Source organism: Lynx rufus, unplaced genomic scaffold (genome assembly GCF_022079265.1).
Source record: "Lynx rufus isolate CCGP_SWC_20201006 ecotype Redwood Valley unplaced genomic scaffold, mLynRuf1.p SCAF_5, whole genome shotgun sequence".
NCBI lineage: Eukaryota > Metazoa > Chordata > Mammalia > Carnivora > Felidae > Lynx > Lynx rufus.
Window position 1 is genome coordinate 26,822,900 of NW_025814867.1, and position 15,652 is coordinate 26,838,551.

The window sequence follows — 15,652 nt, forward strand, 5'->3', positions numbered from 1 at the left end:
CTCTGAAGGTTTATGGCTATTGTCTTCTTTCTCATTCTCTCCATTTTTTTTAATTTATTTTTTTTATTTTTTGGCCTTAAAAAAAAAATCTACTTACTATCATTTTAATGCGACTTTGAGAGGGAGCAGAAGTGTAAATGCATATGTTCAATCTGCCATTTCCCTCCCCACCCTGAGAGGCTAATCTGTATCTTCTAAAGTAAATACGATCAGCAAGTTTTTTTCACTCAACCCAACACACTGTAGAATACCCAAAGGACATCAACAGTTATTCCCTGCTTCCTAGACAATGCTTGTAAAAATTAAGTTGATTTTAGCCAACTTCATTTTTTCATTCCTATGAAGATTGTAAATCCTTTGGCATTTTGAATGAACTAAGGAATGTTGCCCTAATTTTTAAATTAAATTCTAGCCTTCTTTATGATAAATTATATTGTTAAATGCACACGGAAAAATTCCTGGCATGTAGTGAGTAGCCAACATCAATTGTTTTTATTACAGCTGTTATTCATTATTTTATGATAAATATCTGCAGCCAAATTTTAAGCATTTTCTTCTTGTTTCAAGGTTTTTATATTTAAATTTTTGTGTTTCTGGGTTTTTGATTTGTTTGTTGTCATCTACCATCTCATTTAGGTAAAAATATCTCCTTTGATCCAGCAATTCCAGTTCTAGCAATCTTCCCTAAGGAAATAATCAGAATTGTATATATAATTCTGTAGTGGTGTAGCTTATTACAACAACCACAAACCTAAATGCCAATAATAAGGGACAAATGAAAGAAATCATGGTATGGTTGTATAATGAAATATTATGCAGCCATGAAAAGTGATTTAAAAAATAATGACATGAAAATTTCCAGAGATACATTTAGTTTAAAAGATAGCGGGAAAGAGTATAAAATTAGATTTTAAAAGAATATATGTATATGGAACCATATAAAAATACCAGAAGAATAAAAAAGTCAAAGACTAGAAGAAAAGACATCAAATGTTAACAAGGATTATTTGGGAGCAAAACAATTGCTAAAGATTTCTTCCTTTTGTGTGTTTTCCGGAAATCTCTGTGTTCTAAAACAAAAGCGTATTGCCTTTGACATTTAAAACACAACAACAGACACCTATACGTATATGTATAAATATAATTTTAAAATAAACAAATTCTGCTTTGAGATATCTGCTGGGCTTCCAGGAGAGATGGGATCCCCTGGGGAGCCAGGACCTCCTGGACGCAAGGTAAGTTGAAAAGTCCTAAATTACACCAGATCCTTTTCTAAATAAAAAGTGCATGGAGTCTTCATTGTCCAAATGTGTATGCTTTCTGTCTTTGCACCTTAGTGACTATTTTCACTACTTTTCCACATTTATGTGCTTTGAGATAGGAGGGGGTAATGCTGATTAAAAATCAGTTGCCATTTCTTGTGAGTTGAGGGGATTTTGAGCGAGGAAATGAAAAGTATTGGACTAAAATGTGATTTCCCAGTTGTCAGTGAATTTATTTGCCCAATCCTTGTCCTCTTATATTCAATAAGTGGTTAGTGAATGAAGGGAAGTGGGAGGAAATTAATAAACAGGCAATAAATGATCAAAGTTGCATTCACATGGAACTTATTTTTGCCAGGAGTTTGGGTGGGGCTTGATTGCGTTTTTCCTTGGGTGTCTCTCTTTGAGAGTAGCCAGACTCTTCCTGTTGCTAAGATGGAATTGAATAGGTGAAATTAAAACCAATTCCACTTTGTTCTTTTCCCAATCCAGGCAGTTCTGTATATATGCATATTCATTCATTTTTGGAACACTGTTGGGATTACCTTTCCAGATGTTCGGTTTGAGTCTGGTCCCTTTGTCATCCAACCAAAGATGGGAACAGAGGAAGGTTCAGTTCAGCTGTTTGGTAGCCAAGGCAAAGCACAGGGTTAAGGAAGTCTGAACCTCCCTTAAGGATGGGCAGCTGTAATGGATAGTTCATCCTTATCTAATTCTAAGCCATAAACCTGCTCCAAAGCTCTCCATGCCCGTGTTTTCAGCTCATCCTTAGATTCTAGACGACCCTTGTTGTCCAGAGATGGGGCTGGAGGAAGGTGGCCTTTGGAGGTTTGTGTTCATCAAGGTTGCTGCTTCCAATTTATTTCCCCTAGAATGTTACTCTTAACTTGGTGGTGACGATCCTCCTACATGTATTCCTTTTTCCCCTCTAACTTAAGAATAAAAACTTTAGAAAATTTCACTTTCTGAGGGTAATGCACATTCTGGCTACTGATGTGTGTGTGGAGCAATGAGACCACATTTCTTTTGTTTCCTAGGGTGTGAAAGGGGCCAGAGGATTGGCTTCATTTTCCGTATGTATCTCCTGATTCCAACAAAATGCTCTGTACTTCATTAAGTTTATTTATTTTTAGACTTGAAGACCTGGCAGTCAGTCAGTTAATTCTTTGTTTTATTTTTGAACTGCAGACGTGTGAGCTCATTCAGTATGTACGAGACCACAGCCGTAAGTACCCTGCTTAAATTGATCACCCAAGTTGTCAAAGCATTCATAGAAGAAGAGCAGTGAATTATGCCCTCAGAATTGAGACAATTTACCAGCCAATCTCTTAAAATTACAGATGCCACTGCATATATTTTGAGTCAGCATAGACATAACTCCTTCTTTGACCGCCATCATGTCTTTTGGAACCTGTCGCAAGCACTAATTAATAATCTATCTAGTGCTTTTAACCTAGGGAAAATTGAGATAGGAGGTCAGAACTCTACCGATGGTGAAATCAATCAGTGGAGAGTAACACTGAACTTTTAAAGATGATTAATACCTGACAATAACACAGGATTGAGTTCATCTGGTGTGGAAGCTAGCTGTCATAATAGGGTGTCCTGATGGGTGGGAGCATTTAGTTTGGTTTATTGTTTATTACTTCTTTTCTGGAAAGGATGCTTGATTACTTTTAGTTGGAATGATTGATTTGCTTATAAAATTATTCATTTTGCCTACATATTTTTTCTCTTTCAAAATTTTTAAAGCGGAAAATGCATTTTGATTGGCAAATGCTCTTTTGAATTTGCTTTAAGGCCCTAATAGCAGCCTCTTCTATAAAAATATATGTTAGCACCATTAAAGGAATTCCAGGTACAAGACGAGTAAAGAATTGACTATTTGACGTTCATCTACAAATATGCAGTGACTTCCCAAATAAACACTATGACTGAAAAATTCCTTCAAGGTATTTTGAGGAAGAAAAATAGACAAACTAGAGCCCGTTTCTGCAGAGAGCCTTGGTCTCAATGACATTGCCTTTTTAAACCTTTGAATGCAGTGTTGATCGTAACTGTCCCTTTTGGTACCATAACAGAACCATCCATGATGAGACTCAAAATATACAAGGTCATGAAGGCCAGTTGCTTTGGGCTGAATTAACACAGTGGGCTTTTTAACATTGGAGTCATGTGAACCATTATGAATCAAAGGTAGATCCAAGTGTGATGCCCAATCTTTTACAATTTGAGAGGCTTAATACAAAATTATAAATCCAAAAGTAGGTACAAAATTATTTCCAAAGAAAGTGTGGTTTAGAACAGGAAAGGAAATCACGACCAGCGACTTCTGCCTCTTCTAGAAGCACATGATCACATGAACACATGGCTAGGTCCCTTCTCAGGGTCTTGTGCCATGCAAGTGAGAAGTTAAAAGCATCACGGTCGAGCGGAACTCTCTGCAGCGATAGAGGTGTTTCACCACACTGTTCAATACAGTAGCCGCTAGCCACCTGTGACTTTGAGTACTTGAAAGATGGTTAGTGCTACTGAGAACCTGAATTTGTTTCATTTAACTTTAATTCAAATGTAAATAGTCACATGGGGCTAGTGGCTTCCATATTGGACAGTGCCGACCTAAAGCTTATTTATGCTTCATCTACTTGAGAGTAAATCCACCTCTGATGTTCACACACACACACACACACACACACACACAAATACATATTTGTATTTGTGTGTCTATACATAAAATTAACACCTATAGATGCACACATGGGGAAAAAATTAAAGAGAGTTAGGACCTTTTAATTTTCCAAATTCCGTGTGCCTCTCTGTAGTATAATGTTGCTTCCCAGGCAAAGGTTCTTTCCCTCTGACAGCTGGCTGCGGGCTGCTGATTTATGACTGCATATTGTCCCGCTTCTCCCATCTTGTTTTTGCCAAGATGCTGGGATCCGTCTGCATTTTCTCCAAACCTTTTCTGTTGCCTTGATGTTTGAGTCATCTGCAAAAAGCACACAAGGCAGAGCTTCTACTGCCATGACTTCCCTACACGGTACCGAACTCTGTTCTACCAAATAATAACCCAGTCTCCTTTGTTCTTCTTCCCCAGCTGGCGGCCATGGTAAGTAATCCTTATTTACAGCAAGTTATAATCAAGCTCCAAAATGTCATACGTCTGGAAAGACGAGTTAAAACAAAGTGTTGCCTGCCAAATGATATAAATTTTATCTGAGCTGCCTTTGCTGCCTCATACTGGTAGCACAGACCCGCCTCCACTAAATCGCTCAGCTTTAGCTGAGTCTCCTGGCTGTTTCTCAACCAAGTGGTTTGATCTTTTAATTAATATTTTAATGAGTAACATTAGCATTAACCTTACCATTAGGGTTTTTTTGGTAATAATAAGTCTCCCTCCCTTCATTTTCTCTCTCTGTCTATTGTCTCTGTAATCTAGTGGTTAAGAATTAAGATGTAGTAGGCAACTACCCTCTTACACCCTTATACCGTATACCTTATGTATAAACCCATCAACCCGTGCCCTCTAGTTGCGTTTTCAGTCACTCCACAAATATTTATTGAAAGTGTTATTATGTGCTAGGTACTGGGGACACAGGGCTGAATAAGATGGACATAATTCCTGTCTTCAGAAGCTTCCATTCTAGCAGAGGGTCCAGATGATAAACACGTGCACGAAATACGGAATCCAAAGGTTGCTGTGAAAGAGATAAAGAACAGGATGCTCTGTCACAGAAGAATGTTAGGGGATGGGAAAAATGCTTTAGGATGGAGAGCTCCTCCTTGAGGCAGTGACATTGGAGTTTGGACTAAAGAATAAAAAGAAGGCCAGCTTATAAGAGCCAAGAGAAAGAACCAAATGCAGAGGCCATGATACAGGACAGACAGACCTAGGCATTTTCTAGGAACTGACACAAGTCCAGTGTGCCTGAGATATAGGGAGGGAGGGGGAGACTGGCATGGGAAAAAATGAAGTAAGCAGAAGCCACATCAAGTTGGACTTTCTAGGCTCGGATAAGGAGCCTGGATTGTATTCACATTGACATGGGAGGGTATTAAAGAGTTTATTGGAAGCAATGAAGGGAGGAACATGAGCTGATGAATGAATTTCTAAAGCTTATTTGGACCACTATGGAAGAGTAGATTGTAGGAAAGGATAAGTTTAAAGGCCAGAGGACTAGTTAGGACAGTGTTGTGGTAGTCCCGTCAAATGTGGTGGTGGCCTGGAGAGGGCTGCCATTGCTGTGCATTAGTTACATGTCAGTGGTTTGGCTTGTCTTGCTCCTCATCACTGCCTGCTCTGTGCTAATCAGCAGCCATCAGTGTACATGTGTGTGGCTACAGAACCACCTTAGGTTTCTACGTGGCCATCCGTGCCTTGATGACGGAGGGCCTCCTAGGTTCCACTACTATCCAGCCCAGTGTTCTTCATGATCTTCTGGTTCCTGACAGCTTGCTGGATTTCAGAAAATGTATTTTGCAAGTTGAATTACCTTTTAGGTGTTTTTTCCTGAACACTTGAATTTTTTCCTATTTCAGCCTAGTACTGTGAATCTTTTTTTTTTCCTTTTATCTCTATATTATACCTGAAGCTGTATTATTGTCGTGTTGTTTCCATAAGCAAATCACAGCCCAAACAAGAAGCTGGAAGAACCACTTTCATGTTGAGGCATACTTCCATTCATTTTTTATTGCAAAGTTGACATGACTTCATTTTTTTTTTAAATATCTGCTCAGCCTTCTAAGTTAGACTCAGACTAATAAATTATGTCCTGTTTCCACTGAGATGCACACTTTGAGTTGAGGTAAAATGTTTATTCTTACTGGTCCTTTAGCCTGTAAAGTCACAGAGTCCAGGACCAGAAGGAGATAATCATCTAGCGCCAAGGTGGGGGCTAAGCCCAGCTCCTCACAGAGGAGAACTTGATCCTTGACCAGCCCAGGCCAGCCCCAGCAGGTCTGAGTTTCTGAGCTCTTACAAAGAGCTGGTGGCCTTCGTGCTACATTTATTGTCTCTGAATTTGACTTGCTGGCATCTGAACCAGAAGGAGGCACCTCTAAGAGAAGTGCATCATTGTGGTATCCTTTTACCAACCTGCATCTCCACACCAGGCATCTCCCGCATTATTAAGGTTTTGTTGTTATGGCTGTACTTGTTGCAAAAGAAATGTTCTTTGTTTGGTTCTTCTTCATTCAGCCAATATTTATTAGAACCCTAATAAATGGCAGGAAGAAATAATCTGGCAGATCAAGAGAGACACAATCCCTATCTCCACACTTAATGGAGAGGAAAACATTAATCAGATAATCAGACAAATATAAATTGCCAACTGTGATAAGTGCAGGGTACCGGGATTCATTAGAATGAATGAATGGAGATGAATAAATAAATCTGAAATTAACATTGAACATTCAAGTTTAATGATTCCGTTTCTCTGTGTAATAAGGTATGTTTATTGATGAAACTTGCCTTTTCAACTGTGAAATAAAAATATATCAGTGAAAGCTTTCCTCCCTGTGTTAAGGGATAGAGTTCTCACAATGAAAAAGTCTGTAATGATAATTGTGATACTAATGGCTAACATTAATTGAGCACCTATTACATGGCAGGCACCATTTTCCTACGTGCTTTGCCTGTGTAGACTTATTTAATCCTCAACACAGGGCTATGCAGTGGCAGATCTTAGGACAGCATTTTACAGATGAGCGAAGTGAGGCACAGAGAAGACCAGTCACCTGGACAAGGTCACTTGGCTAGTGTGTAGTTGGGCCAGGGCTCTAAGGTGTCTGTGTGGTTCCTACTCTCCACATCTGATCGTCTCTTCTATATAGTGCATGTCTATTCCAATGGACACTTCCAATCTCTCTGAAATAATTAACAGAGCCTTTGGACCCACTCCTATTTTAACCCCTGTTACATTTCCTTATAAAGTTAAAAAAAAATGTATGTTTTTGTTTATCTAACTGTAAAAAGTTCTAGCAATAAACATGATATCGTGCGCTTTTTATTATTTAGAAGGAATTTGGTCATTAACTTAAAAATTGCATAAAAACTCAAATTGAATGGTAGACTTTCTCTTGCGCTGTATTTAGAAGGGCAAATTCAGTTTTTAAAATAGCATTTTTATTCAAGATGAAAATATTTAGTATTTCAGCTGCTCATTTTAGCATTTAATGCTTCTTTAATGTTTAAATATTTATGTATTTAACATTTAAAATTTCTTTGCTCTCTCTGTATTTTTCTTTAACTAAGCATGCTACGTAAGGAACATGTTCTTGCCTCTTAGGAAAACCAGAATGCCCCGTGCATCCCACCGAATTGGTGTTTGCCTTGGACCAGTCCCGGGATGTCACCAGGCAGGAGTTTGAGCGCATGAAGGAGCTGATGTCATCCCTGGTGAGGGGCGTCAGGGTCCGGGAGAACAGCTGCCCGGTGGGCGCGCGCATCGCCGTCCTCACCTACAGCTCCCACGCCCGGCACCTCATCCGCTTCTCAGACGCCTACAAGAAGAGCCAGCTCCTCAGAAAGATTGAAGCTATTCCTTACGAGAGGTCCTCAGACAGCAGGGAGATCGGCAAAGCGATGAGGTTTATCTCCAGGAATGTCTTCAAGCGAACGCTGCCAGGGGCGCACACCCGAAGGATCGCCACCTTCTTCAGCAGCGGTCAGTCTACTGATGCCCAGACCATTGCCGCGGCCACCATGGAGTTCGGTGCCCTTGACATCATTCCGGTCGTGATCGCTTTCAGCAACGTGCCCTCCATCAAGCGTGCATTTGCGGTGAGATGGTTAAGCCTTTCACATAACTTTTTTTTTTTGGCCTAAATTCGGAAGCCTCCGTAAAAAAGTATTGAGCTATACTATTTATTTCTATGTGCCAGGAACGTGCTAAGCCCCTTGTATGCATTATCCTGTTTAATTTTCACAAGTAGTATGTATGGCATAGGTATCCTTGCTATTCCCGTTTCATCAAGGAGAAAACCGCCAGGAGAGGCTAAATCTGTATGCCCAGGTTCACATGGCTAAGACGTGACAGTGTCAGGATTTGGACCCAGGTTTGCTATTCTAGTGCTTTTCCAAGAAATTCTGAGTTGCCGCTGGGTGTAAAGCTACTCAATCAGGAAGGCCAGTAAACATTCATTGATGTCACTTATGTGGCCAGAGTAACAACAGTTGCTGTACCATGAAAACCAGTTGAGCGATTTTATAATGTCACCAATCATAAATATCCCAATTATATGAAAGAAAAGCCATCCTAGTGATTATAGCTTCTTAGGTTGGGAATTAAAATCTCACTGTGTGACATTCCTAAATAAACCACTTGGGATTAAGAGGACCTTTGTTGAGGTAAATTGACATACAACATATTAGCTAATAGGTGTGCAACATAATGATTTAATATTTGTGTATATTGTGAAAAGATAACCAGAGTAAACCTAGTTAACATTTCACCATACATAATTATAAAATCATTTGTTGTGATGTGAACTTATTTTTTTTACTAAGCTTTTTATTGTAATTCCAAGATAGTTAACATACGGTGGTATATTAGTTTCAGATGTACAAGACAGTGATTCAACAATTCTACACATTATTCAGTGCTCATCGTGTGTTCTTAATCCCCTTCACTCATTTGTCCCATCTCCCCACCCTTCTCCTCTGGAAACCACCGGTTGGTTCTCTATAGTTAGGAGTCTCTTTTTAGTTTGTCTCTTGTCCTTGGTTTGTTTGTTTTTGTTTCTTAGATTACAAGTATGAGTGAGATCATACGGCATTTGTCTTTCTCTGACTGATGTATTTTGCTTAGCATTATAATCTCCAGCTCCATCCATGTTGCAAATAGCAAGATTTCATTCTTTTTATGGCTGAATAATATTCCATTGCATATATATATATACCATATCTTCTTTACCCATTCATCTATCAATGGATACTTGGCCTGCTTCCATAAATTGGTATTATTATGCTGCAGTTAACATACTGGTGCATGCATCGCTTTGAATTAGTGATTTCATATTCTTTGGGTAAATACCCAGTAGTTTGATTACTGTATTGTAGGGTAGTTCTATTTTTAACTTTCTGAGGAACCTCCATACTGTTTTCCACAGTGACTGCACCAGTTGACATTCCCACCAACAACGCACAAGAGTTCCTTTTTCCACACATCCTTGCCAACACTCGTTGTTTCTTAAGGTTTGGGTGTAGCCATTCTGACAGGTGTGAGGTGATATCTCATTGTAGTTTTGACTTGAATTTCCCTGGTGATGCGTGATATTTTCATGTGTCTGCTGGCCACCTGGATGTCGTCTTTGGAGAAATGTCTGTTCATGTCTTCTGGCCATTTTGAATTGGATTCTTTGTTTTGGGGGGTGTTGAGTTGTATCAGTTGTTTAATACATTTTGGAAACTAATCCTTTATCAAATATGTCATTTGCAAATAACTTCTCTCATTCAGTAGGTCCCCTTTTAGTTGTGTTGATTGCTTCCTTTACTGTGATGAAGTTTCTTATTTTGATGTACTCTCAATAGTTTATTTTAGCTTTTGCTTCCCTTGACTCAGGAGACATATCCAGAAAAAAAGAATACATGGCAATGTCAGAGAAATTACTGACTATCCTCTTTTCTAGGATTTTTATGGTTTCAAGTCTCACCTTTAGCTCCTTGATCCATTTTGAGTTTATTTTTGGGTATAGTGTAAGAAAGTGGTCCAGTTTCATTCTTTTTTGTATGTTGCTGTCCGGTTTTCCTAACATCATTTGTTGAAGAGACTTTTTCCCATTGCATATTCTTCTTTCATCAAAGATTAACTGACCATATAATCATGGATATGTTTCTGGGCTCTCTGTCCCATTCCATTGATCTAAATGTCTGTTTTTGTGCCAGTACCATACTGTTTTGATTATGATAGTTTTTCAGTATAACTTGAAATCTGGTATTGTGATACCTCCAGCTTTGTTTTTCTTTTTCAAGATTGTTTTGGCTGTTTGGGGTCTTTCGTAGTTCCATACAAATTTTAAGATTATTTGTTCTAGTTCTGTGAAAAATGCTGTTGGTATTTTTATTTAATTTTTTTAAGATTATTTATTTATTTGAGAGAGAGGCAGGTAGGGACAGAGGTGGAGAGAGAGAATCCCAAGCAGGTTCCACACTGTTGGCACAGAACCTGATGTAAGTCACGAACTCATGAACCACAAGACCATGACCTGAGTGGAAATCAAGAGTCAGATGCTTAACCGATTGAGCCACCCAAGTGCCCCAAAAATGCTGTTGGTATTTTGATGGGTATTGCATTGAATCGGTAGATTGCTTTTGGTAGTGTGGACATTTTAACAATTATTTGTTCTTCCAGTCCATGAGCATGGAATGTCTTTACATTTTGTGTCATCTTCAATTTCTTTCATCAGTGTTGTGTAGTTTTCAGAGTGTAAGTCTTTCATCTCCTAGGTTAAGTTTATTCCTAGATATTTTATTCTTTTCGGTGCAGTTGTAAATGGGATTGGTTTCTTAATTTCTTTCTGTTGCTTCATTATTGGTGTATAGAAATGTAACGTATTTCTGTACATTGACTTTGTATTTGTGACCTTACTGAATTCACTTAACAATTCCAGTAATTTTTTGGTGAGGTCTTTAAGATTTCTGTATATGGTATCATGTCATCTACCAATAGTGACAGTTTTATTTCTTCCTTACCAATTCGGATGCCTTTTATTCCTTCTTCTTGTCTGATTGCTGTGGCTAGGACTTCTAGTACTATGTTGAATAAAAAGTGGTGAGAATGGACATCCTTGTCTTGTTTCTGTTAGCAGAAAAGCTCTCAGGTTTTCATCATTGCGTATGATGTTAGCTGTGGGGTTTTTATATGTAGCCTTTAGTACGTTGAGGTATGTTTCCTCTAAACCTGCTTTGTTGAGAGTTTTTGCCATGAACAGATGTTAAATTTTGTCGAATGCTTTTTCTGCGTCTATTGAGATGATCATATAATTTTATCCTTTGTTTTATTAATGTGATATATTGATTTGCAAATGCTGAACCATCTTTGTGTCCCTGGACTAAATTCTACTTGATTGTGCATGGTGAGTGATTTTTTTTTTAATGTCTTGGTTTTTTTTTTTTTAATTTTGTAAATGTTTATTTATTTTGAGAGATGTAGAACAGAGAGAGAATTCCAAGCAGGTTTCAAGCTGTCAGTGAGATAATATCCAGTGCAGAGCCCAACACAGGGCTGTAACCCACAAATGGTGAGATCATGACCTCAGCTGAAACCAAGAGTCAGACGCTCAGCCAACTGAGGCACCCCTCCATTAATTTTTTGTCTGATTTTCTGTTTTGCTTTTGGTAAGCTCCCTTTTTTTTTTTTCTGAATGTAGTTTGATAATATTTTGTTGATGATTTTTGTGTGTATGTTTATCATAGATATTAGCATATAGTTTTCTTTTTTTCTTCTTTTTTTTGTGATGTCTTTGTCTGGTTTTGGTGTCAGGAAATATATTTGGAAGCTTTCCTTCCTCTTCTGTTTTTTAGAATAACTTGAGGACAATAGATATTAACTCTTCTTTGAATATTTGGTAGAATTCACCTGTGAATCAGTCTGGTTCTGGACTATTCTTCTTGGGGAGCTTTTTGATGACTGATTCAGTTTGGTTACTAGTAGGTGGACTGTTTAGATTTCCCCTTTCTTCTTCATTCACTTTTGGAAGGTTGTATGTTTCTAGGAATTTATCCAATTCTTCTAGTTTGACCAATGTGTTGGCACATAATTTTTCATAGTTTTCTCTTCTAATCCCTTGTATTTCTGTGGTGTCAGTTATTACTTGTCCTTCGTTTCTCATTCACCTATGAAATATTATATGCCAAAGCTATGTTATTATGGCTACCAACTCTTTTTTATATCATTTTGCACATGATTGTAAGTTTGTCTGTTAAAAGATTTAAAAACTATTCTACACATTGGAAAGATTCACTAGTATCTGAACTTTATTATGTACTTGCATAAAGCTGTAGACTTTAGATTTTGGTTCCCAATAATCTAGGAAAGTAACTGCTAAAAGGCTTGCCTTTGGTTGTTTCCCTCCCCCACCCCCCGCCCAAAAAAAAGAAAAGAAAAGAAAGTCCTATAGCAACAGTATTGATATTTATGCAAATGCTGTCATATAATGTTTTGGAGAAAAGGTTACTTTCTACTTTTGAAAAGTTTTGAAGTCATATGCTGTTCTTGGTTTGTTGGAAATTGGAGATTACTGTGTCTCCTTTTTTCAGACATCTTTATAGTTAAAAAAATTTTTTTTTAATTTTTATATACAATTGATATTAACATTATTTTAGTTTCAGGTTGTACAACATAGTGATTCAATATATATATATATATATATATATATATATATGGAACAAAATGTTCACCATGGCAAGTGTAGTATCTGTCATCATACAAAGTTACCACAATATTATTGTTTATCTTCTGTGTTGTATTTTACATCCCATGATTTATTTATTTTATGGTTAAATTTGTATCTCTTAATTCCTTGGCTTTATCTAGTCACAAAACATGAGATAATATCCTAACACGAGTAATTGATAGTACTTGTGATATAAACTTAAATAAACACAATTCCACCACCTACTCAAAGGTAGGTGCACAGTATGTAACTTGAGAAAATATACTTGGTTGGCTCATTTTTATATCTTTTGAGTATTAATCTCACTCAGAGTTCCTGCCCAAATCACCTACAGACTCTTTTCTCCTTTCTTTTCTTTTTTGTTTAGAAAGAGAAAGAGTACTAGCAGGGGAGAAGGGCAGAGAGAATCTTTTTTTTTTTTTTTTTTTTGAGAGAGAGAGAGAGCAAGCAGGGGATGGCAACAGGGAGAGGGGGGACGGAGGATCTGAAGCAGGCTCCATACTAACAGCAGCAAGCCCAATGCAGAGCTCTAACTCATGAACTGTGAGATCATGACCTGAGCCAAATTTAGGCACTCAGCCAACTAAGCCACCCAGGCACCCCGTCTTTGCTCCTATCTTGAAGGAATTTATCTCAAAAGAGCGCCAATGAAGTTCAGATTCTTGACAATGACCCACCTAAATATGAGCAGCATTAGCTCCAAACACCTCTTGAGTAGACAAAGAATTAGAGATGCAAACAGAAGTCAGAATTGTGGCCAAGGGTCATTCATTTGGCAGATGCTTAGTGAGCACCTCCTATATGCCAGGTGCTATCCTACCCTACGGAGATATAAGAGTAAAATGGAAAACCAGAAGATTCACCCTCATGGAGCTAAACAGGGTTGTGTAGAAAAGCTAAAAATGGAGGCATGTATACAAGTTTGTGAGAACCCAGTACCATTACCTGGTGTTACAGAAAGGAAATTATGTTACTACTTCTCCTTTTGCCCTCTTTTTCTATCTTCTGTCTGATCTGTTCAGATATACTTCCCTACACTTGAACTGTTATTTATTATTTTAAGAACAGAACTCAGCAATTTAGTGGCAATGAATTTTTACTTGGGGGCCATCTTTTAAAACCCTAGTTTGGGGGCGCCTGGGTGGCGCAGTCGGTTAAGTGTCCGACTTCAGCCAGGTCACGATCTCGCGCTCCGTGAGTTCGAGCCCCGCGTCGGGCTCTGGGCTGATGGCTCAGAGCCTGGAGCCTGTTTCCGATTCTGTGTCTCCCTCTCTCTCTGCCCCTCCCCCGTTCATGCTCTGTCTCTCTCTGTCCCAAAAATAAATAAACGTTGAAAAAAAAAATTAAAAAAAAATAAATAAATAAATAAAACCCTAGTTTGTTCATAATTATCATGGCTTTTCTAAATCTTGATTTGTCTGAGAGTTCAGCAGTCCAGTGTGAAATTTGGGACCCGTGCAGGCACATGCAGCAGGACTTGGAAGCAGATGCTCTGATACCATGCACTGATAGCCCTACAATCCTTAGCACATGGACTGTGCCCTCCCTTTTGGAAATTTCTCATAATGGTATCAAGCTGAGTGATGAGCTAGTCCTCCCTGCTGAAATGGAAGGCCATTTTTTTTTTTTTTTTTACCGGGAAAACCTCAGTCTCAGCTTTGTTTTGCCATGAAGGTTTTCCCTCTAAATGTGCTTGGCAACCGCCTCTTACTTCCGGTGAAATTTGACTTGCCCATAAAGAATTCTAACTTCTAGGGAGGAATTCTGGTGAGCACAGATTTCTCCATCCCTTCTACACAGAATAAAAGATGGGCAGAAACAAAGCTAAGCCTCGGGGAGAGCGCCACTTCCTTTCCTCTTGCCCACTTCCCTCATTTCCTTCCCATCGCTCCTCAGATAGAACATGGCCAGCCTACAGCTCTGTTAGCGTTTGCCACCAACATAGAGGGACTCGCTGCTCTCAGGGCCCCACTTCCAAATTCCTGAGAGGATGGATCTGATTGGCTCAGAGGCCCATCCCTGGTGCAGTCTGCTCTGCAGAGCGATGGAGTCTCCCCCGCTTAACCATGGCTGGCAAAGTGCTACCTTCGTGGATAAAGTATGGGCAGGAAACTTCCCTGAGAAAGAGTAGGGAAACGTCTTTCCCATCTCTCAGGGATTAGATACGACTGTACCCGTACTTTTCCCTCAGCTGTCAATGGATTTGTGAATCGGTTAACTGACAAGCTAATTATTCTTCATTATTTGAAGCCTCCTTATTTTCTCCCTGCCCTCCAGTCTCAAACTCCCCAGGGAGGTTACTGACAATGGGACTAAATTGGAAGGGGTTCAGAGGAGAGCTGCCTGGATGTGGAACTGGGTCTGCAACACCAGCTTCCACGCCTGGCTCATTAATGAGAACTCAGAGGCAGTTGTGAAGTGCATTCTGTGATTTCACTCAGAAGATCTCAGTGCTCTGAACAATGCCGGGAGGTTCTTGCAGCCCCGCCCACTAAGCTGTTCTTTCTCTTGCTTCTGCTTCTTGCAGATTGATGACACTGGCACATTCCAAGTAATAATGGTTCCATCTGGGACCGACTACACGCCAACGTTAGAGAGACTCCAGCGGTGCACTTTCTGCTATGGTAAGACCCACAGAGAGAACATAATTTGATCAGGCCTGTTAAGCACATTGAGTCACCGTTGGCGCGAGTGGCTGAAACTTGGCAGCAGCAGGGATGCGAGTGGCCTCGGCAAAATTTCCATGGGGCTCTGCGCTCACCTCCTCTTGCTGCATTGTCCGCAGATGGAACCCCAGCGAGCAGGGTCTCCTCCCAGGTATCGGAGTAGGAGAACTGCATTCCAGGCCTCTCCACTTGTGCAGCTTCCCAGAAACAGGAATGATTTTTAGAAAAACTCAACCTGTCTCATTGCCAAGTTTTTCATGCTATGAAGTAAATTTACGTGTCTTCTAAATCTCAAGCATTCACAACCCCAAAGAAATGCTTTACAGTACA

At 39.2% G+C, this 15,652-nt stretch overlaps 1 protein-coding gene across 1 annotated transcript in view; it reads left to right on the forward strand.

Annotated features, from left to right (window-relative positions):
* COL6A6 (collagen type VI alpha 6 chain) overlaps window positions 1–15,652 on the forward strand; it is a 118,096-nt gene that overhangs the window by 79,052 nt on the left and 23,392 nt on the right. The window contains exons 28-33 of the mRNA XM_047100389.1: window positions 1,173–1,235; window positions 2,300–2,335; window positions 2,451–2,487; window positions 4,360–4,371; window positions 7,550–8,043; window positions 15,184–15,280. Coding sequence (XP_046956345.1) covers window positions 1,173–1,235; window positions 2,300–2,335; window positions 2,451–2,487; window positions 4,360–4,371; window positions 7,550–8,043; window positions 15,184–15,280 — 739 coding nt within the window. The remainder of the gene's footprint in view (window positions 1–1,172; window positions 1,236–2,299; window positions 2,336–2,450; window positions 2,488–4,359; window positions 4,372–7,549; window positions 8,044–15,183; window positions 15,281–15,652) is intronic.